The sequence below is a fragment of the Triturus cristatus genome, chromosome 10 (assembly GCF_964204655.1).
Source record: "Triturus cristatus chromosome 10, aTriCri1.1, whole genome shotgun sequence".
Taxonomy (NCBI): Eukaryota; Metazoa; Chordata; class Amphibia; order Caudata; family Salamandridae; genus Triturus; species Triturus cristatus.
This window is the reverse complement of record NC_140593.1, coordinates 238,918,210-238,944,087: the sequence shown is the minus strand read 5'-3', so window position 1 is coordinate 238,944,087 and position 25,878 is coordinate 238,918,210. Positions and strand designations below refer to the sequence as shown.

General features: G+C 48.7%; 1 protein-coding gene across 1 annotated transcript in view; it reads left to right on the top strand.

Moving 5' to 3' along the window:
• ASNS (asparagine synthetase (glutamine-hydrolyzing)) overlaps positions 1 to 25,878 on the top strand; it is a 245,567-nt gene that overhangs the window by 127,577 nt on the left and 92,112 nt on the right. The window contains exons 9-10 of the mRNA XM_085630875.1: positions 2,050 to 2,150; positions 16,969 to 17,050. Of these exons, the coding sequence (XP_085487001.1) occupies positions 2,050 to 2,150; positions 16,969 to 17,050 (183 nt within the window). The remainder of the gene's footprint in view (positions 1 to 2,049; positions 2,151 to 16,968; positions 17,051 to 25,878) is intronic.

The window sequence follows — 25,878 nt, the reverse complement described above, 5'->3', positions numbered from 1 at the left end:
AGTTGTATGTGCCAACAATTTGCATTAATTTCATAGCAAGTTGTTTAATACCTTAAAGTACCAACTTATGGTAGTCCCATTCAGAAGTTATCAGAGCTGAGCAGTCAACATGTAACCCTGTGCTCGCTAATGGGGCTACCAGGCTCTCTCCCAGTAAAAATGACAATTGCTGTTTTTTACTCTTAGAATAGGGTAAGCACATGTTCTACTTCTAATATGCTGCACCATGCCTCAGGACTCTGTAGGCCTGTTGTAGGGGTGGCTTACGCATATTAGAAAGGGAGCTTGGACTTTGCTATTGATTAGAATGCAAAAGTCGGGCTAGCAGTTTTGAACTACTCTTCCAGTCTGCAGTGGCAGACTGGGAGTCATGTTTTACCTTGTCCCACTCAGGGTGGCCTAATAAGTGCTGCAGTCCCTGAAGGGACCTGGGTACCCCTGGTACCATATACTAGAGACTTAAAAATAAGTTAGCGTGTGCCAATCGGGTATGAGCCAATCAAACATACATATTTGAGGGTCACTGCATTGGCGCTGAGGTCTGGTTAGCGTACTGTGCACTCTCAAAATCGAAAAACTAGCAGAATCTGTCAAAACTGTGCAGGTGACCATACAAAAAGAGGCATTTTCTTACATATATATATTCTATTTGCAAACAAATTAAAAGACAGATGCAGTAACATTACGGTTAGAAAACAAAACAAAATAAACACTGAAATGTGATAGCTATGTTGAGGTCTGCAATCCATAGCTCGCACAGCAGCCATGCAAAGCACAGGTGGCACACTAAACACAACCTTTGACCTCACCCATGATGCAACATATAATAGTAATCTTTAGATAAAAATAATTATCTCATTCTTTTTAACAGTATTAAAGTGACTGTTATGAATATAGTATTAACTGTTGGTTTGAGTATGTTTTGTTACTTAATGTGCTGTGCTTTTATGTGTAAGTTCATAAACATTCAATGAATTCAAACGTATCTGACACATTTTTGTAACTAGTAAAGGGACTCACAGTAAACCAGACAAAGGCACTTCCCTGAGTAAATTACTACTGTTCGTGCAAAGATTGTCGTAATTTCATTCGCATGTTTAAGTTTCTTTAGAGAGCACAGAATCCTATAGGAGTTCTAATATGAGCTGTCACTTTTTGACCCCACTTTATTCTCACCCATCCTTTGAAGGTCCGCAAGAAACGTGGCCTGCTGAACACAAGTCAGAATAGCTTTTTTGGTGGAAGGTTTTGTGTAGATTCGTCAAATGTGACAACATTATTAAGAAAATGAAAAAATGACTTTTCAATGGAAACTCTGATGTGCCCATAATTACACATTGGCTATTTTGTAGTAGTGCTCCCAAGTCTATTCTCTGGCTTTCTGTGCTGCCACTGCAGTCTCTGCTCTCCCACAGGCAACCACTGCACATCAAACGTGGGCAGCGGGTTGTACCACGAGACCAGGAGGAGTCAGAGCAAAGCTCCAGAGCTTAATAATACTGTGGTGCCTCTGAAATACTGGTAGCCAGGCAGGCACATCTGTGCAAATACTTACGGGTCTTAACAACCCTCAAGCGTGCCTCTTCATGTCACTTCTCTTCTACATGGATTTTCACCAGGCTCTAGGGCTTGAGTGGGCGGATGCCAGGAGATGGTATCCCGTGCCTTGCCTCCTTCTTCCTTTTGGCCTTCAGGAGATGAGCAGTGGTGTGCACTTCTTCACGATGCTATCTCATAATGTGGCATCCAGGTACACCCTTTGTAATTTTAAAACTACCTAGCTATTTGCATTTTTGCTTTGAGGGCGACAAAGAAGAGGAGAGTCAGTACTCAGAATATAAAAGAACCTGATGGCAAACATGACAGCAAATAGCATTATTCACCATCAAATACCAGGAAGGTATTCCACACTCTCAGAAACAAAAATATTAATTTGTAAAATGTTTTGTTATTTTAACTTGTGTCATTTTACATGAGATATGCCGCATATAGAGATTTGTTCGTCATTTGTACTATTGTAACGTTGCACATTTTGCATTTATTGGACAGGCTCCTTCTCCTGAAGAAGCTGCAGAAGAGAGTGAAAAACTGCTGAAAGAACTCTACATGTTTGATGTACTTCGTGCAGATAGAACTACAGCAGCTCATGGGTAATTATATTTTTGAAAACTGTAAGCTGTACATTTCTGATTTCTTAGTACCTAGTAGTCAGACAGGATATCATACAATTTACTGGCACACAGAATGTCGCTTCTGTAGACTTTTAGGCATATCCAACACTGAACGGTGTGAAAAACGTAGTAATCACACATATAAAGGAATATCCAGTGCCAGGGAGCATGGAGTCCCTAAACACAGACCTGTCACTAGGGATATCCAGCCACCCATGAGAAGAGTGTTTGGCCAGGGCCTGTGCATGAAATAGAACATTCATGTAGATTAACTGGAAGAAAGAATGCTTGTCGGTGAGCAATTCATGAGTCCTGGGATCCACTGAATCCTGTTGTTTTTTAAATAAATGGAGCTTGTGCTGAACTGGTGGCTCCCCTAGATCAGCCTTATGCCAAGATTATAAACAGCTGAGTTAAATGGTTTGAATCAATGAAAAGCAAAATACAGGCCCAGGCAATGTTACTCAATCATTCTTTCCAGGACACAAGTTCCCAGACTTCACTGTGAACGGTGGGACTTTTCTTGGGCCATAATTTACTTTAAGAGATGCGTGTCAAAATCATTCTCCTTTAGTTTGCTGTTCCGCAGATAGCTTCTCCATACGAACCCTTTTGGCATTGGTAACACTTCACAGACCTATACCACTCACGAGCTATATTCTTTAAATCTTTAAATGAAGATTTCTGTTACTGCATTTTGACACTTTTGAAAGTACCATGTCAGTGGAAGTTGTTTAGTGCACTATTCATACTGTGTACTTGTCTAGTTTCACTTTCTAAAACTGGCCTTCCCAGTGAAAACCTATTACTTATAAAGGTGTTTCTAGGGGTTATCTTCTCAAGTGTAGGCATTGTTTTACACTCATCGCAAGAATGACCTTCATTCTGGAGTCGAGGTATTCATAATTAAGCTCTCAAATTGGCCGCAAGTGATATTCATAATCTTTCCAACTTGCCAAAGGAAGTGCCTCACTGAAGTTCTTATGTTCCTACTGCAAAGAGAATCTCATCTAAGTAGCTATGATGACTGTTTCTGTTGTTTTGTAACACATTTTCTACATCTCAGTTCGCATCTCCGGGTAATTATTACGTTCAAACCTCTTTGTATTTGAGATGTCATGAGTGATGTCATCAGTGATGTCACTGACCATGTCATGAGTGATATAATGTGTGAGGTCATAAACCGTGCATTACGGGGTGCGAGTGCAGTAGACTGCCAAGAACAAGTGCATCTGTCAAGTCAATCAACACAACACTCTGAAATATTAGACGTAATTTTTCAAGCAATAGAGACTTCGCGTACTTCAGTGGAATCACAAATCAAGGAAATCTGGATGGAATTCGGACTCCTTCAGGAGGATCAATGAAAAATAACAAGTAGAGACACAGAAACTAAACGCGGTGTGTCAGATATGGTACCACAGCTGAAAGACCAAGTAAAGACCTCCTGTGACTTGCAGAATAGAGTGCAGTAATTGGAACGCTTAGGTGCAATCCATGATTAACATTTTAGAGGAATGGATGAAGAGCTTTACTTCCACATCACTGCTCCCCCCTCATTTTTCTATGGAAAGGGCACATTGTGTGCCGAACCGCAGGCCCCAGTCAGGGGTACTTCCACGTCCAATAGTTGCAAAGCTACTTCTTTATAAAGACCAGGATGCAATCCTACAGGCTGCAAAACATGCTGCTCCTCTCCCAAACGAGAATAGCAGAGTCTCTGTTTTTCCGGACTATACACAGCTGACCCAACAGCAATGCTCTGCTTTCCTCTCTGTGAAGCGACACCTCTGAGACCTGAACATCCAATATTCTTTGATGTTCCTAGCAAAATAACTGATAATATATAAAGAGCGAACTTATTTCTTTATGGATCCAGAATCAGCCTGGACTGGGTTTAAACTCACTTTGAGGGAAGCCATCACCCCACAGCAGCCAGTAACCAAACACCGCAATCAGGGGGGCGGAGGGACCGGAAGGGCAGGGGGAGACGTGGCAGGCTTGAAAGGATGTCCAGACTTCGAAAGACTTCAAAATCAGTCTTCCTATGCATACTCTGGAATTAGGGTTTGTGTATAGTAACCTTGAACCATATGGAGTCCCTAGACTCCCAAGCTTAGGAAAATAAATTCCCAGCTCTGGGAATGCTTGCAAATGGCACAGTCTTGTCTCGGGGCAGGGGTATCAGAATTTCAAGATCATTAGAAACGTAGGCTGACCCCTAGGCACTAGCCCACCCCAGGAGTAAATTAGAAGCTGTGGAGCCCCACACCATTTTGGCATGTTTTAATGGGCAATCTTCAAAGATGCGCAACTTGGACTCCATAGGGCTGATTTTGAAGATCTTGCACTCGCTTTGCTCCTCGTGGTGAGCTTTAGCCACCAGGAGTGTTTTCAAAAGGCCTGGTGCACTTTGCATGAAGATGGTTTTACTGGCTACCTGCGCCAGTCTCCTCCTTTGTCTGCCCTCCCAGACCCTATGGCATCCTGGCCGTCCTGGAGGGCATCCAGGGTGGCAGTGCAGTCCAGGTCTTCCCCCAACTGGTTCTCAATGGGACATAAAGGGGCCAGCACCACTGGCCCTGGAGGGACCCATCTAGGTTCAGCTGCTGGAAAAGTCCTTAGCCCATCAGCGGCATCAGGTTGCTTCTCCTTCCACCTGTCTATGATTCTGGTGTTGTCAACCTACAGGAAAAGGGTCTTGCTCTCAGTCTCTTTCTTGTGGAGGGGTTTATAAGTGTGGATGAAAGGTTCAAGAATCCAGGCACCACTGGCCAATCCTAGGATGCCACATCCTCCCTCCACCCATGTCCCGACCCTCCTGCATGGCATTCGGGGACATTGAATATGGCAAAAACCTTCTTCCACTGGTCAGAGCTCTTGGGCCCACCCAGAGTTTTGCCTGTGATGCTGGGCAAACCCTCCCTTGTTGTCACTCCAAACCGGTCCTGTGGTAGCTTCCCCTCCCACTGGTTTTGGAACCAAGTTGGCTAGATGGACACAGGAAGGAGACAGGTTTATCTGCTTATAAAAGTGAAGGACCCTTTGAAGTGTAACTAATCCTTAGGCATAGCCCCCATTCCATCCTGTCAAGGGAGGGTACCAGCCCACACCCAAGCCCTTTGTTCCACTGTGTGGAAGCAATCCTCATCTTACTACTGAGGAGCCATCCAGCTGCCAGGTGATAGTTGAATATTTACATGTTTAGGCAGAAACATTTTAAACTTTTTAAAAGTGGCTTTTTCTCAATAGGTAGACAAAATTCAATTTCACCATTGAATTGTATTTTGGATAACTATAAAAAAGCATCCTTGAATTACTTCTCTAGCTGCTACCAATCCGAATTTAGCATGTATCTTCAGGGTGACTTATCAATGTTTAAAAGGAATGTTTAGGCTTGTCTAAAGGGATTGTTTGGACAGGTTGAATTGGCAGTGTATAAATGTCACAAGCATGGTACCTGTGTGTAGCTACCATGCTGCTCACAAAGGTAGTTTCTCACACGCAGACCACACACGTGCCCACACGTGAGTGCCCATTTATTCATGTGTAACCAGCCCAGTGCCCCTTACCCTAACTGCATCGCAGCAGCCTTATCTTAAAAGGCAGACACTGTTGGTAAACATGTGGAGCCCAACTACCAGGACATTACAGTGAGTGAGACTTAGGTAGAAAGACTCACCCACAGTAAAAGTCTAAAAAATAGGTGATCAAAAACATACAAATCCTGTCAGACTAAATAGGCCAAACTCATTTGCAACAGTATATAATCATAATATAGTACATTCATTCTGCCAGCGGATACGCTAACATCTATATACATTAATTTGAAGAAGAGCTTGTAGAATCCCCTTTTAAAGTCAATAATTAATCATTTGTGGTGATAGATAGGTGATATGCTGACAATATGGAAAGTAACCTGGGAAAAATTTACAGAATTTTCTGACTTTCTACAAGAAACAAATCTTTTATTCAAACTAACAATACCAGATGGAACACTGAAGTGAACTTCCCTGACACCATGATACGTCCACAAGATAATCAGCTACACTTTGAAACATACACAAAAGCTACTGATCAGAACACACTACTATCAGCTAAGTACTTCCATCCCCGCTGCATCAATAAGAAATGTTCCTTATGACCAATTTATAGGAGTTTGAAGAATTGTTTCAGATGAACAATTGTTTAAACAACTGTTAGACCCGGCCTCGTAGCATGGCTCTTCCTGTCCTCGCACTACCTAACCGGGTACCAGGGACCCCAAGCACACGGCCCAGCCGATCCTTCCCACCAGAACACACACACGCGACCCGGGCCTCCCCGTCCATGGCCTCTCTCCTTTCGGCCACCCCGGGCACGCGTGCCCACTTCGTGCACCAAGATGGCCGCCCAGCCCCAGCACCACCCGGGCCTAGAGGCGCCACTCCGGCTGGAGGACATCACGCTTCCAGGGGATGAGAGAGGGAGGAGCAGTTTTCTATCGCACCTCTGAACTCCCCTGGGACGATGGGTTTCGATCGGCCCTCCGGCCTCCCTGAGGGCTGGCTCCACGCCTGCTGGGTGTCTGGGACTCCTCCCGACCCGGCCCTGAAAGGATCAAAGGACAATGGCAGGAAACCTCGACAAGCGACCCCCAGGTGACAAGACCCCTGCCTGCACAGACTCCGGACATCAAAGAGGGGTCGACCTATAACAAGGGGTGCTCTGGGACTGTCCGGCAGATTCGCCTTGGAACATCTGAGCCCTGCTGAGTGACTCGCGGCTCCCCGAAGATCGTAAGACCTCCGAACTGGTACCTGAGCCTGCTGAGTGACTCGCGGCTCCCTGAAGATCGTAAGACCTCCGAACTTGTGCTTGAGCCCTGCTGAGTGACTCGCGGCTCCCTGAAGATCGTAAGACCTCAGAACTTGTGCTTGAGCCTGCTGAGTGACTCGCGGCTCCCCCAGACTCTCTTTGGTCCCGCCGGACCCCACGACGACAAGCGTATCCCCCAGCTCGAGGATTGTGAGCTGTGCGCCGGGTACGCTCCTGCATTTGATCCATATCCCCCCAAAGACTGTCCCGCTACCTCCTATCCCCGCCAAGACTCTGTGAGCCCACGCTCTGCTTGTAAATATCTGCCTTGCTGATCATAAAGATCTTTCCACTTCGATTTGATAAAGCTTGAATCCTAAGAACCCTCGGTGTGGTGTCTCTTTGTCGTGTGGTGCCGAGTGTACGATCCTAGATACGAGATTCCTCCCCTGCGGAATCTCCCGCCAGTGCCCGGCTATGATACCTTGAGGGTGGGTCTCAGGACAGCCAGGGACCCCTCCGGGCTCCTCTGAGGTCGCCTTCTAACATTGGTGGCAGCGGTGGGATTCGGGCCCATAACCTAGAGATCGTACCGTGAACGACTGACACACTACCGACAAAGATGGCAGAAGGAAGCGCCATGAGCCCCGCAGAAACCAACACCAACAGGGTGTTCCAGGTGAAACAACTAGAAGAATACACGCACAAAGAACTGAAGCAATTCTGCAAAGAACTTAAAATCGCTACCACCGGTCTCAACACCAAAGAAGATTTGCAGAAAGCACTGAAAGCTTGGGTGGATGCCGGGGCCTCCCGCCCAGAAGGCATGGGGGAGCGACACGACGAAGCAGAACCCACCCAAGGCGAAAGCAGCAGCAATCAGGTGCGAGGCTTCGTGCCAGACGAGGGCCTTCCCCGGAAGAGCTCGCAGACAGAGAGAGAAGTCGCAATCACGAACTCGAGTTAGCCAAACTCAAAATCGAAGGCGAATTGAAATTAGCGGAAAAAAAGCTAGCAGTAGAACAAATGCGCGTACAAGGCGAATTGGAAGAGAAGAAGCTCCAACGGGAGCACGAAGGAAGGAAGCTCCAACTAGAGCACGAACGCAGCTTGAAGGAGATTGAGCTCAAAGCCAGAAACGAGGAAGGGAGGCCCCCGGGGAACCGAGAGGCGGCCTCCCCGGCGGAACAGAAGGTCCACATCCCCAAGGACGTGGTCAAAGAATATTATAAAAATGATGACATTCAACAATGGTTCAGGGCCTACGAGGTCGCCATGACCTCTCATCGGGTCCCGCAGAAGGACTGGGGGGCAGGGCTGTGGGGACGGTTTCTGAGCGAAGGAAGGGACACCCTGCTCGACCTACCCCTCTCCCTGCAGACCTCCTACAGCCACATGAAAGAGGCTCTCCTCACTAGGTACGGCCTCACCCCAGAGATGTACCGTCAGCGATTCCGGGACTGCAGGAAGATCCCGGGCACCACCTGGGTGGAGTATGTAAACTTTTTCAGTCGGGCCTTCGATGGGTGGATCAAGGGCAGCAAGGTCACCACCCTCGAGGAACTCACCGACCTCATGTTGTGGGAACACCTGGCGGCGAACTGCTTTGTGGAACTACGCCAGCATCTGCTCGACAGCAAACTCACCGATCCCCGGAAGCTGGCTGTGGAAGCAGACCGCTGGACCAACACTCGGGTCCCCCGGAGCATTGTAGGAGAATACCCCCGAGCCAGTCAGGGACCACCCCGCCAGAGAGGGGGAGGGAACCAGGGAGGGCAGAGAGAGTCCCAGTCAAGTCCCCCGAAGGCCCAACCTCCACCTTTCCCGGCGCCCCCCCCTGCAAACCCTGCTAGACAGATAACCAACGTAGCCCTGGGGGAGGAGGTTGAGGACACCGGGGAGTGGGAACCCGCAGCTATGGCCGTAGTATCCCTGGGAGATAGAGAGATGGTCCCTGGTAGCCTCCTGCCCTCCAACACGAAGAAGTACGGGCAGCTCGTCAAGATCAATGGCCACCAAATAGAAGCCCTGCGAGACACCGGGGCCAGCATCACCGGGGTCCTCAGGCACTTAGTCCCCGAGGAGCAGATCCTACCCAACGTCTTTTGCCCCGTAATTTCCGCAGATAATAGAGAGAGTATGTGTCAGGTAGCCCTAGTGCCGTTTGAGTGGGGAGGGGTGATAGGTAAACTGAGGGTTGCCGTAAGAACCTCCCAGCCGGTCGACTGCCTCTTAGGGAACGACCTGGAGAGCTCTCCCTGGAAGTACGTCGAGCGCAAGGCCCACCTAGGGATGATGGGACTCCCCGAGTGGGTGTGCGCCACCACCCGATCTATGTCCGCCCGACTCACCCCCCTGGGGGAAGTCGAGGACCCCCCGACCGAGGGAGTCAGAGCAGTCCCTGCCGAGGGTCCTCCCGTCCCCCCATCGGGAGGGTCAGTCGCCAGCGACGAACCCTCACCGTCCGACACCACCCCGGTCCCCGAGTTAGGCGAGCTGGCCGAATTGGCCCCGTGGCGCCACGAGGGCGGGCCCACCCGGGAGGAGTCCTGTCGGGAGCAAGCCACCTGTCCTTCCCTGGTCGGACTGCGGCACCAGGCCGAGGGCCAAGCCGCAGGCGACCAAACCGGAACGCACCGAGTTTATTGGGAGAATAACCTCTTGTACAGTGAGCAGAAGTCGGTGGAGCTAGGATCCGGCCGGGTGCTGGTGGTACCCCTACGCTTCCGAGACTTCCTCCTGGGCTTGGCCCACGACGTCCCCCTCGCCGGCCACCTGGGTCAAGACAAAACCTACAGCCGTCTCGTGACTCACTTTTACTGGCCTAGGATGAGAGTAGCTGTAGAAGCCCACTGCAAGTCCTGTCCCACGTGCCAGGCTAGTGGGAAGAGTGGGGGGAAGCGCAAGGCTCCCCTCCAACCCTTCCCGGTCGTCAGTACCCCATTCGAAAGAGTCGGAATCGACATCGTGGGGCCCCTGGATCCCCCCACCTCCCAAGGTCACCGGTTCATTCTGGACCTAGTGGATCACGCCACCCGATACCCTGAGGCGATCCCCCTACGCACCGTCACGGCTCCCGTGGTGGGCCGAGCCCTGATGGGGATCTTTTCCCGGGTGGGTTTTCCCCGCGAGGTCGTGAGCGATCGCGGCACTAATTTTATCTCAAAATACATGACGTCCCTGTGGCAACAGTGTGGGGTGTCCTATAAGTTCACCACCCCGTACCATCCCCAAGGGAACGGCCTAGTAGAAAGGTTTAACCGGACTCTGAAAGGGATGATCAACGGCCTAGAAGAACCCCTCCGGCGTAAGTGGGACGTCCTGCTCCCCTGCCTCCTGTTCGCTTACCGGGAAGTCCCGCAGAAGTCCTTGGGGTTCAGCCCGTTTGAATTACTATATGGACACCCCGTCCGAGGTCCCCTCAGCTTGGTTAAGGAAGGGTGGGAGGCAGCACCCCAGACCACCCCACGAGATGTGTTCCAATACGTTCTGGCCCTCCGGAACCAGACCAGGAAGTTCCGAGAGCTGGCCGAGGCCAACCTGGAGGCAAGCCAAGAAGAGATGAAGCGCTGGTACGACCAGAATGCCACTCTGGTCGAGTTCCAGCCGGGCCAGCAGGTATGGGTCATGGCCCCCGTGAAGCCTGGCGCCCTCCAGGACAAGTGGACCGGGCCCTTCAAAGTGATTGAGCGGAAGAGTCCAGTCACGTACTTGGTGGACGTCCAGTCGCCCCGGGATCCCCTGCGGGTCCTACACGTGAACCGCCTCAAGCCTCACTTCGTACGGACAGAACTGAGCCTCCTGCTGGCCACCGATGACGGGGCCGAAGATGAGTCAGATCCCCTCCCGGACCTCCTGTGTGTCAAGGAGAAGGATGGCTCCGTGGAAGGAGTGAACCTCTCCCCATCCCTCACTGACCAGCAACAAGCGGACTGTCGCCAGCTCCTAGGACAATTCTCCGACCTCTTCTCCCTGATCCCCCGAGTCACCGACTGGTGTGTCCATGACGTGGACACCGGGGACAGCCCGCCAGTAAGACACCGAGCCTACCGAGTCCCTGACCGAGTCCGGTCCTGCATTCAAGCTGAAGTCTCGAAGATGTTGACCCTGGGGGTGATCGAGCCATCCGATAGTCCCTGGGCCAGCCCCGTGGTCCTAGTTCCGAAGGCAGCGGCCCCCGGTGTCGCCCCCGAGCTCCGATTCTGCGTGGACTACCGGGGGCTCAATGACGTCACCCGGGCCGATGCCCACCCCATCCCCCGAGCCGACGAGCTCATTGACCGACTCGGGGCGGCCCGGTTCCTCAGCACATTCGACCTCACCTGCGGATACTGGCAGATTGCGCTCACAGAGGAAGCCAAGGAGCGGTCCGCCTTCTCCACCCCAGATGGGCATTATCGCTTCCGCGTAATGCCCTTCGGAATGAAAAATGCCCCGGCCACCTTCCAGCGACTGGTGAATAGGGTCCTGGCCGGGATGGAACAGTTCAGTGCGGCCTATCTAGACGACATCGCCGTTTTCAGTTCCGGATGGAGTGAGCACCTCCAGCACCTCCGGAGAGTGCTAACCACCATGCGCCAGGCAGGCCTCACAGTAAAAGCCAGCAAGTGCCAGATTGGGCAAGGATCAGTAGTCTACCTGGGGCACCAGGTCGGGAGCGGTCAGGTCGCCCCTCTACAGCCAAAGATCGACGCCATCCTAGCCTGGGAACCACCCACCACCCAAACGGAGGTCCGAGCCTTCCTGGGCCTCACTGGCTACTACCGAAGATTCATCCGGGGGTATGGCAGCCTGGTTGGCCCCCTCACCGAACTCACATCAAAAAAACAGCCCAAGAGGGTGCAGTGGACGACGGCCTGCCAGGAAGCGTTCGATGCCCTAAAGAAGGCCATGTGCACGGCCCCCGTCCTCCAGGCTCCCGACTACTCCAAGGAGTTTGTAGTCCAGACCGATGCCTCCGAGCATGGCATTGGAGCCGTCCTGTCCCAGGTGAATGACCAAGGCCTAGACCAGCCCATCGCCTTCCTCAGCCGGCGGCTGTTGCCCAGAGAACAGAGGTGGAGCACCATTGAGCGCGAAGCATTTGCCGTAGTCTGGGCCCTCAAGAAGCTGCGCCCTTACCTGTTTGGCACCCATTTCCAAGTACAAACCGACCATCGGCCCTTGCGATGGCTCATGCAGATGCGAGGAGAGAACCCCAAGCTACTGCGGTGGTCAATCTCCCTCCAGGGGATGGATTTCACCGTAGAACATCGCCCTGGTACGGACCACGCCAACGCTGACGGTCTCTCCCGGTTCTTCCGCCTCAGCAAAGAGAACCCCCCAAGATGATGGGTAGTTCTCTCCGGCTTTCAGCTGGGGGGGACGCGTGTTAGACCCGGCCTCGTAGCATGGCTCTTCCTGTCCTCGCACTACCTAACCGGGTACCAGGGACCCCAAGCACACGGCCCAGCCGATCCTTCCCACCAGAACACACACACGCGACCCGGGCCTCCCCGTCCATGGCCTCTCTCCTTTCGGCCACCCCGGGCACGCGTGCCCACTTCGTGCACCAAGATGGCCGCCCGGCCCCAGCACAACCCGGGCCTAGAGGCGCCACTCCGGCTGGAGGACATCACGCTTCCAGGGGATGAGAGAGGGAGGAGCAGTTTTCTATCGCACCTCTGAACTCCCCTGGGACGATGGGTTTCGATCGGCCCTCCGGCCTCCCTGAGGGCTGGCTCCACGCCTGCTGGGTGTCTGGGACTCCTCCCGATTCGGCCCTGAAAGGATCAAAGGACAATGGCAGGAAACCTCGACAAGCGACCCCCAGGTGACAAGACCCCTGCCTGCACAGACTCCGGACATCAAAGAGGGGTCGACCTATAACAAGGGGTGCTCTGGGACTGTCCGGCAGATTCGCCTTGGAATATCTGAGCCCTGCTGAGTGACTCGCGGCTCCCCGAAGATCGTAAGACCTCCGAACTGGTACCTGAGCCTGCTGAGTGACTCGCGGCTCCCTGAAGATCGTAAGACCTCCGAACTTGTGCTTGAGCCCTGCTGAGTGACTCGCGGCTCCCTGAAGATCGTAAGACCTCCGAACTTGTGCTTGAGCCCTGCTGAGTGACTCGCGGCTCCCTGAAGATCGTAAGACCTCCGAACTTGTGCTTGAGCCCTGCTGAGTGACTCGCGGCTCCCTGAAGATCGTAAGACCTCCGAACTTGTGCTTGAGCCTGCTGAGTGACTTGAGGCTCCCCCAGACTCTCTTTGGTCCCGCCGGACCCCACGACGACAAGCGTATCCCCCAGCTCGAGGATTGTGAGCTGTGCGCCGGGTACGCTCCTGCATTTGATCCATATCCCCCCAAAGACTGTCCCGCTACCTCCTATCCCCGCCAAGACTCTGTGAGCCCACGCTCTGCTTGTAAATATCTGCCTTGCTGATCATAAAGATCTTACCACTTCGATTTGATAAATCTTGAATCCTAAGAACCCTCGGTGTGGTGTCTCTTTGTCGTGTGGTGCCGAGTGTACGATCCTAGATACGAGATTCCTCCCCTGCGGAATCTCCCGCCAGTGCCCGGCTACGATACCTTGAGGGTGGGTCTCAGGACAGCCAGGGCCCCCTCCGGGCTCCTCTGAGGTCGCCTTCTAACAACAACTAATCTCATTTTATTAATCAGTAAACTTTCAGTGATTTTTAAAATGGGAGCGCGACCCCATACCTATTTGGTCTTCCAAGTATGTGCAGCGCATCAATGTTTTGTGATCCAAATCCAAACATTGAAAAATTATACACGTCCCAGTTGAGCAATGCATTCGCAAAATAGATGGGGTCTTCTTGGGACCCCTTCCCCTTTGTGAATGTCAACAAAACATTTATTGGGGAGTAGGCAGTACCAACTCTCAAACGAACTGTTGAAAAGAAGAAATTCTTCTTTTTAAACTCAGCCCTGTTTCCTTTAACCTCTTCAATGCCCGTGACGAGCTGGTCTCGTCATGGGCCGCGGTCGCGCTGTGCCCATGACGAGACCAGCTCGTCATAAACCCCGCCCGCTAATACAAGGGCCGGCACAGGGCGGGGAAAGGGGCGGGCACTGAAGGGGTTAAGAAAATGTGTTGCATTTAAAAAAAAAAAAAGTTTACTTTACTGAATTGTTATCACAGACGTGAGGGTCTGTGACAATATAAGGCGACCAGCCTTGTGATAGCCACCAATCGGTCGATTTGTGACCTACCTCATTACTATTTATGACGAGTGTCGGATTGCGACCAACTCCAAAATCATACTGAGCTTTTAGTACGTAGGGCATTTCGGTAAATTCTTTACTTGTCACAAAAACGCTGGTCACAAATTACATACAGATTTTTGCAATCAATTATTGGTATATTGGGCCCTATGCTCTTAATTAAAATCAGAACGTGTTTGGGGGACATATCACAAAATTAGTGCTATGAAGTTTTGATTACATTAACCTTGCTAGGGGCTTTCTTGGGCATTCTTTGTTATAGTAATGCCTGGTTTGCACTTATTACTGTGATGAATTCGATGCCAAAGTTTCTTCTGTGTTAGTTATTAAGTTTAAGAAAAGTCATGTTAATATTGTAAAAGTCGATGTCAATATGAATAACGATACATTCATACACCCGTTGTGAACTCTACGTCAATCCACGTGAACTCTGGAATACATAGTCAGGCAGGCTTTTGAGACCCAGGCCGAGGTCACTGTTTGACAGGTCACAGGTGCGGTGGCATGTAGCTGGCAGACAAACGCGCAAACAGGAAATCCAAGCTCAGTCTCACAGATAGGCGCTGCAACACCACAAAGGCCCAGGAAGATTGGCCCCAATAAAGCATAAATGTCCGGAGGGGTACTAGTGTTCCCAAAACACCATAAAATCGGAGGCCTCATTAAGTTAGGAACACATAGCCATTCAGGACAAAGAACACAGAAGCACACACAATACCTGCAGTGATCATTCTGGACATGTGGACACGTTACCCACTGGTTGTATTGTGTCCACACTAGGTTGAGGCCCACCTGGATTCCTCATCCAATACATTAATATATGACTCCACAGACAGACAGAGGTTCACATTCCTTACCAAAAAACGTATTGCCGGACCTATTTTATTGCATTCAGTGAACTGTATACAAACCCGTGTCAGACAGATTGTAAACTGGGAAGGTCCTCAGACCCTATGCCTGTGGCTGATCTCCCGGGCGAATGTATGACCTTATTCTGCAGCTTTTTTCCCCCGCAGGGAATCACAACGCGGTCGTTACAATGACCGCGTTGTGATTCCGCATACCATTACTCCGCAAGTCGGAACAACGACTTTCGGAGGGGGGGTGCTGGATGTTGGAATAGTATAATTTACTATTCCAACTCCAGTCTGTGCGGACACTAGGGAAGGTGTTGGATTTTAAATCCAACACCTCCTCCCCCCCCCCCCCCCCACAAGTCGTTGTTTCGACTTGCGAAGTAATTGTATGCGGAATCACAACGCGATCGTTTTAATGACCGCGTTGTGATTCCCTACGTTGAAAAAGTTTCGGGGTAAACGTTGTTTACCCTGCCGGCCGCACTTTTTAATTGAACAAACTGTTCCTGTTCTGCTAAATGCCTCTTGTCTCTTGTTTTTTCAAGGTATTTCCTATTCAAGCAACAGTCACTTGGGCTTTCACGATGGGTTAGGGTGTTTGCCCTACTTGGAATTTATTTCATGCTCGCTCATTAGAGTTTCTCTATAGCAAGGCTTACTATTGCGTACGTCTTCACTGTGTAGGGACCCAATTTCTTCTTGATGATTCATGGTGATGTTGTACTGGGTCCTGTCATTTGAAGAGATGAGCACTCCATAAACGCTTACAAGACGGCATTTGAGTTTAGGCTGCCATTTTTCGTAAATGGATATTTGCAAGATGCTTCAAAATAATAATACCTGACCCATAATTCATTTATTCCCATAAATCATGGCTCTTAAGGGACATGGCTTTTCCTTTCATTTTATTTTCTTCTTCCATTGTTCCTTTGGCCTGATCAATGACCTTTTCCTAAGTAATACTGGTACTTCAATAGAGCCCTAGCTACTTCTGGCTTGATAAAATCTCTCTTCTATTCTCTGAGGGGCTAAAAGGACATAGAATCAAGTCTTCTATTTCTACTATATAACCACTTTGATTCTAAAGATCCTCAATTAATCTTGCTAATCCATTTTAATGATTATGTATCATAAGAAAAATGTTGGATTCAGGAATTGGATCAGCATCCTGAAGGTTTTTTAAAGCTCTAGTGTGTTCTCCTTTTTGTGTTTTTTGTCAGTACTTTGCAGAGGTCATCTACCTATAATCTGTGTCATTATCGTAACAAAGGAGTACCCTTTCTTTAAAAGGTTAAAAATCAACCTCGAATTGACACTGTAGGCACACGAAAAATCGAATGAAAATCGTAGGTGTTGTCTGATGCATTGTTTGTAATGCATCCGAACAAGGGACATTTCAATTTTTTCACCTGCTTCTCAAGGGGCTGTGGGATATGGCCTCAATCATGCTCTCTCTTCATTGTTTGACAATCAGTGCCAGGCTTAATATCACCCCCTTGCAGGGTGTTAATGATTTTCAGGTCTGCTGTAGATTATGCCCTAATAAAGGGTGAATAAATAAAGTACTAAAGTTGGAACATGCATTCTCTCCGATGCCTAACCATCTTTGCTTTCTGCCCTCCTCAATCTTTACCAACATGGGTACACAGAGCCAATATAGTAAGATTTGGCCTGAAGAACATACATCAGGGTTTAATGGATTCTCTAGCACATTTGTTTTTGGTCTGTGTATTCCTCTACCAGGCATTGTTCATAACAATCAAGTTGTTATAGCATCTCAGTATTCGTATTCTGTCATTTGAGAATAAAAAGCAATAGCACATTGCATACATTATGATAAATATCTATTACAAAATGTCCACCAAATAAGTGATATGCCTAACTCAAATAATCTGTATGCCTTCTTCTTATTTAGCCTGGAATTGAGAGTTCCATTTTTGGATCATCGCTTCACAGCTTATTACCTGTCCTTACCATCAGAACTCAGGATACCAAAGGTAGGCATCAGTACTATCTCAAAATAATACTTACTTTCATTAAACTAAGGATTTGTGGCCCTGATTGCTATTTGTGTGTGTGCTTGTGCTTGTGAGTGAGGTAGGATGAGTAACAAAGTGTCTGAGGTTGAAATTGGATGACACAAGTGCTTATTTTTCACATATAAACAAGAAGATACCCTTTCTGATAGATAATGTGATATGTGCAGCAAACATAGTTACTGGTTGTGAAGTATAGTGATTTATACCTCAATATCGCCTCGCATGTAGACACATTTTATTAACCTCTTGCGTGCCCCGCCCTTTCCCCGCCCTGTGCCGGGCTTTCTATTAGCGGGCGGAGTTCATGACGAGATGGTCTCGTCATGGGCACAGCGCAACCGCGGCCCATGACGAGACCATCTCGTCATGGGCACTGAAGGGGTTAAGAGAATAAAACACTTATAAGACATGGCATAATATATGCAAATAGTCAACAGGAAAATGAACAACAAATTATAAAGATGATAGATTGTGTGCCAAGTATGATTTGCTATAATCTGTCAGGGATTGGTTTGTAGCCAAAATAGAATGTGATACTGATCCTCAAATTCATGTGGGATTGAGACAGACAGGGAATTGGTCACACATGAAATTCTAAACGCACTTCAAAGCTAATCGTAATGATACCTGCTTCAGGAATGATACACCAAATCCATCTTGCTGAGGTAGCGGTAGAAACCAAGGCAAAAGGCTTCCTGAAATAAATTAGAAGTTGGCCAAGTCTCTCTTCTGAACTCTTCCATCCTATCCTCAGATGCCTTCAAACATTTACCACAAGTGACTGGTCCCTTGAAAACTCATATAGGTAGTACATTTGTTGTTCTAGAACTGGTAAAAGGGACACCTAGTGTGAACATTCTCCCTGTTATGCTATGTGGTTTAAACATCAGAAACCCATTTTTAGGTTGCTAGCAATAACAACATAGCAATCTAGTAGATCATTGCCTCCAAGTCACTTCCTTGTTATTCCTATTCATATTCATTTGCAGAACTGTACATACATGCCATACGTATGAATATCGCAGTTCAGGTGGAGCAACAAGTGGATTTGTTTTACAATCATAGCAAGGGAAATTCTCCACATGGAGATTTGTTTAGGGGTGTATGTACTGCTTAGAATGCTGATTTATAAGAAGTAATTGTTCTATAAGCCTGCCCTTCTCATAGCTGAGATGGAAAATTAAGAAAATTGATCACACTTGTCCCCACTGGATCAGAATCCAGTTAAGTAAATCAAATGATCTATCATCTCCAGGCTAAGGAGTACCTATGGTGGGTCTCAGTCAGTCAGGCCCTGTGGCCTGGGACTTGCCCACTGAAAGGCCCAGGACTTGCTATCATTTCCTGAAATTCTCCATGCAAACAGGTGAAGGAGGCCTAACTCTCTCATGGGATCCATCTAGGTTGAATGGTTTGCTGAAATTGCTGGCTTCTTTGGTAGATGAATTATGGAAGCCCAATAACGTTTTAGTGGAAGTTAAAACCACATTTGCACCATATTTGCTTATTGTCTTCCAGCTTGGGCCACCTCCCTCGGGATCAAGAGGAAAAATAAAAATGCATATCCCTCAAAGCTGTTTCAGTCCTATAGATGGTGTCAGTTGTCTGAACCTAGGTATTTGGGCTCCAGATGTTGACCCCTGAGGAGAACAAGTCTATTTTGTTTGGACCCTACATCTTTGTTATTTTCTGAAATATGATAGAATCCTGATTTTAAACACTCCAGTCTCTTAGGCATTGGGAGTTTGAATCTGCCGCCTATTCTGCCATTACTGGCAAATATTCACTGTTACAGCGAGATTGTTGTCCAGTAAGTAATGCCAGAAATATTTGCCTATTTCCACCAGCAGTCAGGAATCGTGACTCCCCAATAAGGAGGCCCTTCAAGATATTTTCATTCTTCAGGAGCAGCAGCACAGTGTTTGATTGAGGATAAGCCGCATGATGACAAATGAGCTTGCTAGCATTCCTAAACAATTTATAAGCAGTCAAGCTTCTGCATCTGACCTCCTTCCTCCAGTGCACAGGTTGCTGCTCCTTGCTCCCCATCCCAGCATGATGTCACCTGGCTCTATCACCAGATCGGGTGAGGAGCTAAATTGTCCCTGCTGTTCCATTAGTCACAATCCTTTGTAGTAATTGAGAGGAAAAGCCTCCTGCCCCTTAACAGTTTTTTGATAGATTTTATCTTTGCCTTAGGTAGCTAGAGACTACCTGAGACAGAGTCTATTCTGAAGAACAATAACTCTATCTGTTCATTCAAAATCAAATCTGATTTTGATCATGCAAAAGAGAAATCGTCCACCAAAGCTCTTTGTGGAAGAGTTCAGGATCCTTAGATACAGGGATCAAGTTGTACAGATGAATTATGATCAGGATTTTCCTGGATCTGACAAATTTCATTTCGGGCTTCCAACCTTTTAGACATCAACATGGGGCTGAGCAGAGACTGAAAGACAAGACAAGGAACTTGTAGATCCGGTCTCAACAGCTGAAGTGAGGAGACACATTGAGGAACAGTTTGTGACTATGAGATATGCATCCTTGACCATCCAGTCACCTTCATTTAGGAAGACCCTCAAACGATGTATGGTGTCCATCTTAAAATGATACCATAAGATTCAATCATTGAATTCTGTCAAATTTGTCATTAAATTAAAAACGTTATCTATTTTTTCATGAGAGCAATATTGCTTAGGAACTCTCCAAGGTTTATGGAGGACGATTGGCTTGTTACCTTGTTTTGAATTCTCTATCTCTTTATCAATCACATTTTGTCCTACTAATAAAAAGAAATATCTGCCTGGGGAGAGTAAGTAGAGCAGGGGCTTTGGAAAATGTGATGTGTAAGTGCTGCGCTGTTTGAAGGAGCCAGGTATCCTTAAGCTGGATGCATTAAGTGGCCTTTCCTCTAGTGAAACAGCCACATCCTCCTCTCGCCTGAAACAGGAAATAGTGAGCAAAACACCTGCGGCCCATTTCAGTGCCTCCCTTAATGGTACCTGTTGGCTTTGCTAGGGACCTTAGTATTGTCAGCAGTCTGGAGTGGGTCCCCTACCAAAGCCAGCTCTTCCAACCAAGTTTTGGTTGACCATCTTCTTAAAAGAATCATATGCTTTATCCTGGGCATTTTAAGTAATAACAATATTTTGCTGATTTCTTGACAAAATTGTGTTTGAAGACAAATCCTTCCACTAGCAGGCTTGCCTCAGAGGTGACCAGTACCCAAGCTTAGAATCCACTCATCAGAGAGCAAAGTAACTGCTATCTGTGGATGAAGCATAGTTAGTGTTTCCCAGAAGGCATATTGCCCACTGTGTGTCCATCCAAAATATCAAGGACAATTGTGAGCCCCTCTTCCTTGGCCATAAGGGCCACACCAGGTATCTTGGAGAAAGAGACTACCTGGTCCAGTCATTTATCCTGGCAGGCCTTCTGGGAGTAGTTTTGAGAAGGACATTGTCATGAAGAATGAGCTTCTTAGTATCGCTCTGGGGAGTATTAACCACGTTACCCTCTAGGGATTGCTGGGACATTTCCACTCAAAGGGGTTATAGATGTCCCTATTAAACACCTTAAAAGGGTAGGCCACTACTTTGGGGGAAGAAACCCATTCACATGACATAGGGTGGACAATTTCCTTTGGGTTGATCATGTCCTCAGCTTTAAGGTAATATCTAGGAGTCCTTAAAATCTTGCTTTGCTGTCTGCCTCAGAGCTCTCCCTGTTTTTATTGCACGGATATGGCAGGCACCAGGGGTTTTTATCCTCTAAGCCCTCAGAGTAGTCACTCGTGTATATTCTGGGTGGAAGGAGAGCAATACTCCTGTTCTTAAAAGTTCAAGTAATGTGTTACAGTCTGCGTTGGTGCTTTCTATGTCTGAAATTGGCTACCCTCCTATGCTAAATACCCAGTTTTAAGATGTTCTTAGATACAAGTATGGACTGCATGGTTGGACTTGCTCTAGGCCTTAGTTTGTGGGGTCTTCACACTTATTCCAAGGTCCTTTGTGGGTCTGGTGGACTTTAATGTCCTCTTTCCTTTGGAGGAGCAGTGGTAGTGGAATGATGACTGCAGGAAGAGTCTGTGTTGGCATGGCTTAGAGAGCAAACTGTACTGCTTCACGAACAGTGTTCCCAATAACCTTGGTTAAGCTTTGCTCAAGAACATATTTATCTATTTATAAATCTGTTTATTAAGTTTGCAGGTAAAAGCACACATTACATCATAATCAATCAGTGAGCTTCGTAATATATAACCATGAGCTGAGTTTCTGTGCATAGCATATACATTCTAGCCTCATGACATTATCAGGAAAGGGAGTGACAGAGCCCTCTTGTACAACCAGCTAGTCTTTGAAGCACGATATCACCACGCATAATGCCAGGGACGCAGATCTAGTGGAGTGCATCCGCCCGCCCTCTCCTGGATCAGGTATGTGCTAATCCCGGTGCATCCCCAAACAGGTATACAAACAGTGCTAAACTCCCCGTTTAGTAACTGGGTGGCCGTTTTCTCGACAGCCTAGCAACTAAGATAACTACCAACAGCAGCTCGCAAGTTCTAGTCTAGACGGCCCCTCCCTGTTGATCCCCCGCCCCGCCATGTTCCGACTTCTCCAGTCCCCCCCACCAGGATCGGCTCTAGCACTAAGAGTTAATCCTAGGCATGCACTGTCTACACGTTAATGCCTGTCAGTCACACCAGCGCGGCAGCTCAACCAGACGAACAGCGCCTCGCCATCCAACGCAGCCTCTACAGCGCAGACCCGCTACCTCCCGGGGCCACCTCCTCAGAGTGCAGTAGCGCCCGCAGCATCTCCCCCCATTGGGGTGCGACGGGCGTCATTCTAAGCCCCAGCGTCTCTTCCCGCCGAAGCGCCACCTCCTCCGCTTTCGCCCACACCAGCAAAGAGCTACGCCATGCTCGCACATGTGGCGCAGCGTCTGCCTTCCAGCGTTTGGTGATAAGTCGCATTGCCACTATAATCCCCAAATCAAGAAAACGAGAGGCTGGCCGGTGAAAGAGATGTAATAAATAAGTGGGCCACTCGGGTGGAATTTCCCGGCTTGTACACCGACGGAGCTCCTCATGGACCGCCTGCCAGTACAACCGTAACGCAGGGATCCCCACAGCATGTGGAGCAGGTCGGCGTCAACCACTGCGCAGCGGGGGCAGCAGGCATCTACGCGATGAAAATACTTGTTAATGGCAGCCGGCGTGAGGTAGGCCCTATGCAGGACAAAAAACTGTATTTGACGAAATCTCATGTTTCGAGGTATCCTCCTCGGCCCCTGCAGCACCCTCTCCCACTCTTTATCTACCATAGGTCGGCCAAGATCCCCCTCCCATCTCTCGCGTAGTGTCCCTAAGTTCGCTGCCGCGTGCATCCGCAAGGCCGCAGCAAACCATTTGATTAGATGCCCCCCTCGGCCCAAGACATGGAGGTATTGCAGCACTAAGTGCTGCTCCGGCTCTACCCGCAAGTCTCCCCAGTGACCCGCCAGCGTCTCTATCAGGGCCCGATGCCGGAGAAACTGGCCCTGCGCCAGTCCCGTCTCTTCCGCAAGAGTCGCGAATGACCGAAGGCCCCCCTCATGGTATAGATCCTCCAATGTGTGGAGATCAACCGCGTGCCAATCCCTGAGGTCTGCAGCCCCAAGCGTGTCTCGCCCGCAAGGGGAGCCCTCCAGAGGAATAGCTGGGGCATATGGGATTCTGGTCCGAGTCAGCCAGAGACATCGTCGGTAGCATTTATACGCCACCACTAGCAACAGTGGTTCGGGCTTAAGCGCGCTCGTGGTCGGGTGAAAGATTCGGAGGAGCTCCGTTACTGTCAGCGGCGGGTTCACCGCCGTCGCCGTGTCCTCTCGGTATCTATCACCTAGCCAGCGGGCCACCCATTGTAGCTGCGCTGCCAAATAATAGTGTTCAAGGCACGGCATCCCTAGTCCACCCTGGCCCACGGGAAGACACAGTTTCGGTAGCGCCACCCTATGGCGCGCCGTTCCCCAGACGAAATCGCGGAGGGAGCGCATGAAGGGCGTGAAGAAGGACACCGGTATATACACCGGGAGGTTGGCAAAATAGTACAACAGACGCGGCAGCACCACCATTTTAACAAGCGCTATGCGGCCAGTCACCGAAAGGGCAAGCGTACTCCAGAACGCCATCTGGGCTCGGACCGCTGTCACGGCGCGCCCCAGGTTACCGTCCACTAGATCCGCTGGGCGGCGATATATCTGGACACCCAGATAGCGGAAGGTGTCCGGCTGCCATTGGACCCGCACTCCGCCAAGGCGGTAACCAGGGTCCTGGACGTCGCCTCGGAAGGCGAACAGACAGGATTTAGCGGCGTTGACTCGGAGGCCTGAGAGCTGCTCAAAGGTGTGTAGGATGCCGCCCAGCCTCGCCGGGATAGCGGACACATCCCTGACATAGACCAGTAGGTCATCTGCGTAAAGGGAGACCTGGTGGGTAGCGTCTCCCAGCGGAATGCCATCCGCCAGCTCCCTACGGAGTGTCGCCGCTAACGGCTCCATTGCAAGCGCAAACAGGAGGGGCGACAACGGACACCCCTGCCTGGTACCTCGGCCGATCTGAATGGGGTCTGAGACATATGGACCCGTACGCACGCGCACCGTAGGTCCCTTGTACAGAAGAGCCGTTAGCTCTAGGAAGCCCAGCCCCAGTCCGAAGTGCGACAGCGTCGACACCAGGTATCCCCACTCCAGACAGTCAAAGGCTTTCTCTAGGTCCAGGACCAGGCAACCCGCTCTGGGCCATTGTCGAGTGCTCTCCTCCATCACTCGGAAGAACCGCCGCAAATTGAGCGAAGTGGCGCGTTTGGGCACGAAGCCATAAGCTTTGCTCAAGAACATATGATATAACCTGCTATTATATTATTTGTTTGTATCTAATTTCTGGGTTACTTCTGGACGCCATTGCTAAGAGCACTATTTATGTTCTAGCAAATAATCACTACAAACTGGGAGCCCATGTATGAACTCACATTAGGACAAGGAAAGAGCAATCACTAATTGCTGACGTGTAATGCACAATTACTCTAATTAGGCTCTTCACATGGTAAGCCTTGCCAAAGTAATATAGCTCTTAAAGCTAATTGATATGTGTGGGCTGAATCCCTGGATGAAGACTTTTCATATCAGAGTGAGAAGTGTGAGGGGAGGTTTCCTATGGCATAGTATTAGTATAATTATTGCAACACCAGTGGTATGGATGGTAATGCCTCAACTTACTTGGAGGCTTAATTCAGTCAGGCCTAATAGTGTTGAAGGAAGCAGTAGTGGAACGCTTATCAGGTGGTTCCTGTTTGTGTGGTCATGTTCTTCAAATGGCAGGCTGATAATGAGTAAAGAACAGTCTCTGGATTGTGTAACCCTCCCACCTGCCTTTTTAGAGAGACCTGTTTCACAGGAGATGAAGTGTGAGTGCAAAGCCCCTGCAATTCAACTGGGCTCCCCTAAGTGCAGAGAGGGAGGCTGGTAAATTTCCTTCTGACCCAGCTGTCAAAACCTGGGGTCTCCACTGCCTCACCTCAAGCGCATTGTATTTCAAAGATACCAAGAAGAAACACCACGTTCACTCAAAACACAGGTTGCGAACACCGCACACTAGCACACTTTCCCTGTATCAAACACTAGAATATATGTATCCTATGATATAACAACTAAGACAGGGGGGAACATATGGCACTCATCTTGGGCTGCTGAGCATCATAGAGTGTGTAATGGTGGCAGAGGCAACGCATAAAACTGCAAAGACTGTGATTGGTGCTTTTTTGACTTTTAGTTTGACACTAACACCTTATAAGTGTTTTCTACTGAATATGTTTTTGGTCACCCTGCTGAGCTTTAGTAACATTTGAATAATAATCCTCGCCTCAGATCTTGACTTAGAATCCCAGGCCAAATCTTAACAGATGAAACAATTCAGACAGCTAATGCTAAACAGTATTGACCAAGCTACAGTTATATATGCCTAGACTTGCTATGTCCCCATGACTCCAAATGAAAATGGCCTCTAATTGGACCCAAAGCTGAGATCATTAAAGTTGAACCATCCTCACCACTGCCACCCTCCCTACCAGTTATTTTGCACTGGTGAAAGCTCTCACCAATTAGGTCAAATCAATAGATAGATGTGCACCTCAGTCCTTCAGACCACTCTTAAGCATAGTTCTGAATAAAAGGTATCTATGACCTCTTAAACTGCTCAAGAAGAAACCCACCCTCTTCAAAATAAAACTCACCACATTGCACGGGTGTTCATTCCATCATGCCCAGATAGATGTACAATGCCTTGAAAATGTCCATTACTAAGCAGATATATAGGTCATCAAAACTAGCCTGTAGGAACACATCAAAAACTTCTATCTTGGCGGCCCATGGTATTCAGGTCAAGTTCCAAATATCTCTATCTCAAACAGAGTACAAGATACAAAATAACCCACCAATTCACAGACAAACTCACTGCCCTGGGGGAATCCCACATTGTTGACAGCAGTAAGTATGCTCACCCTCCCCAAATTCAGGGAAAATATCACAGGTTGATTGTTTTCTTAGGTTTAGCTCTACACTTTTAAAGATCATCCCTACCTCGCTCAAGCCCTCATTCATCACAGGCAAAAGAAGATTCCCTTCTACTCAGGGAACCACTTAAGTTTACATATTTTCCCACCAAACATGCTACATGTTCCCACTCACTCCAGGAATTCAAAAGTATGTATCAGATGTACGTCATTTCTTCTGCCTACAAGAGTATA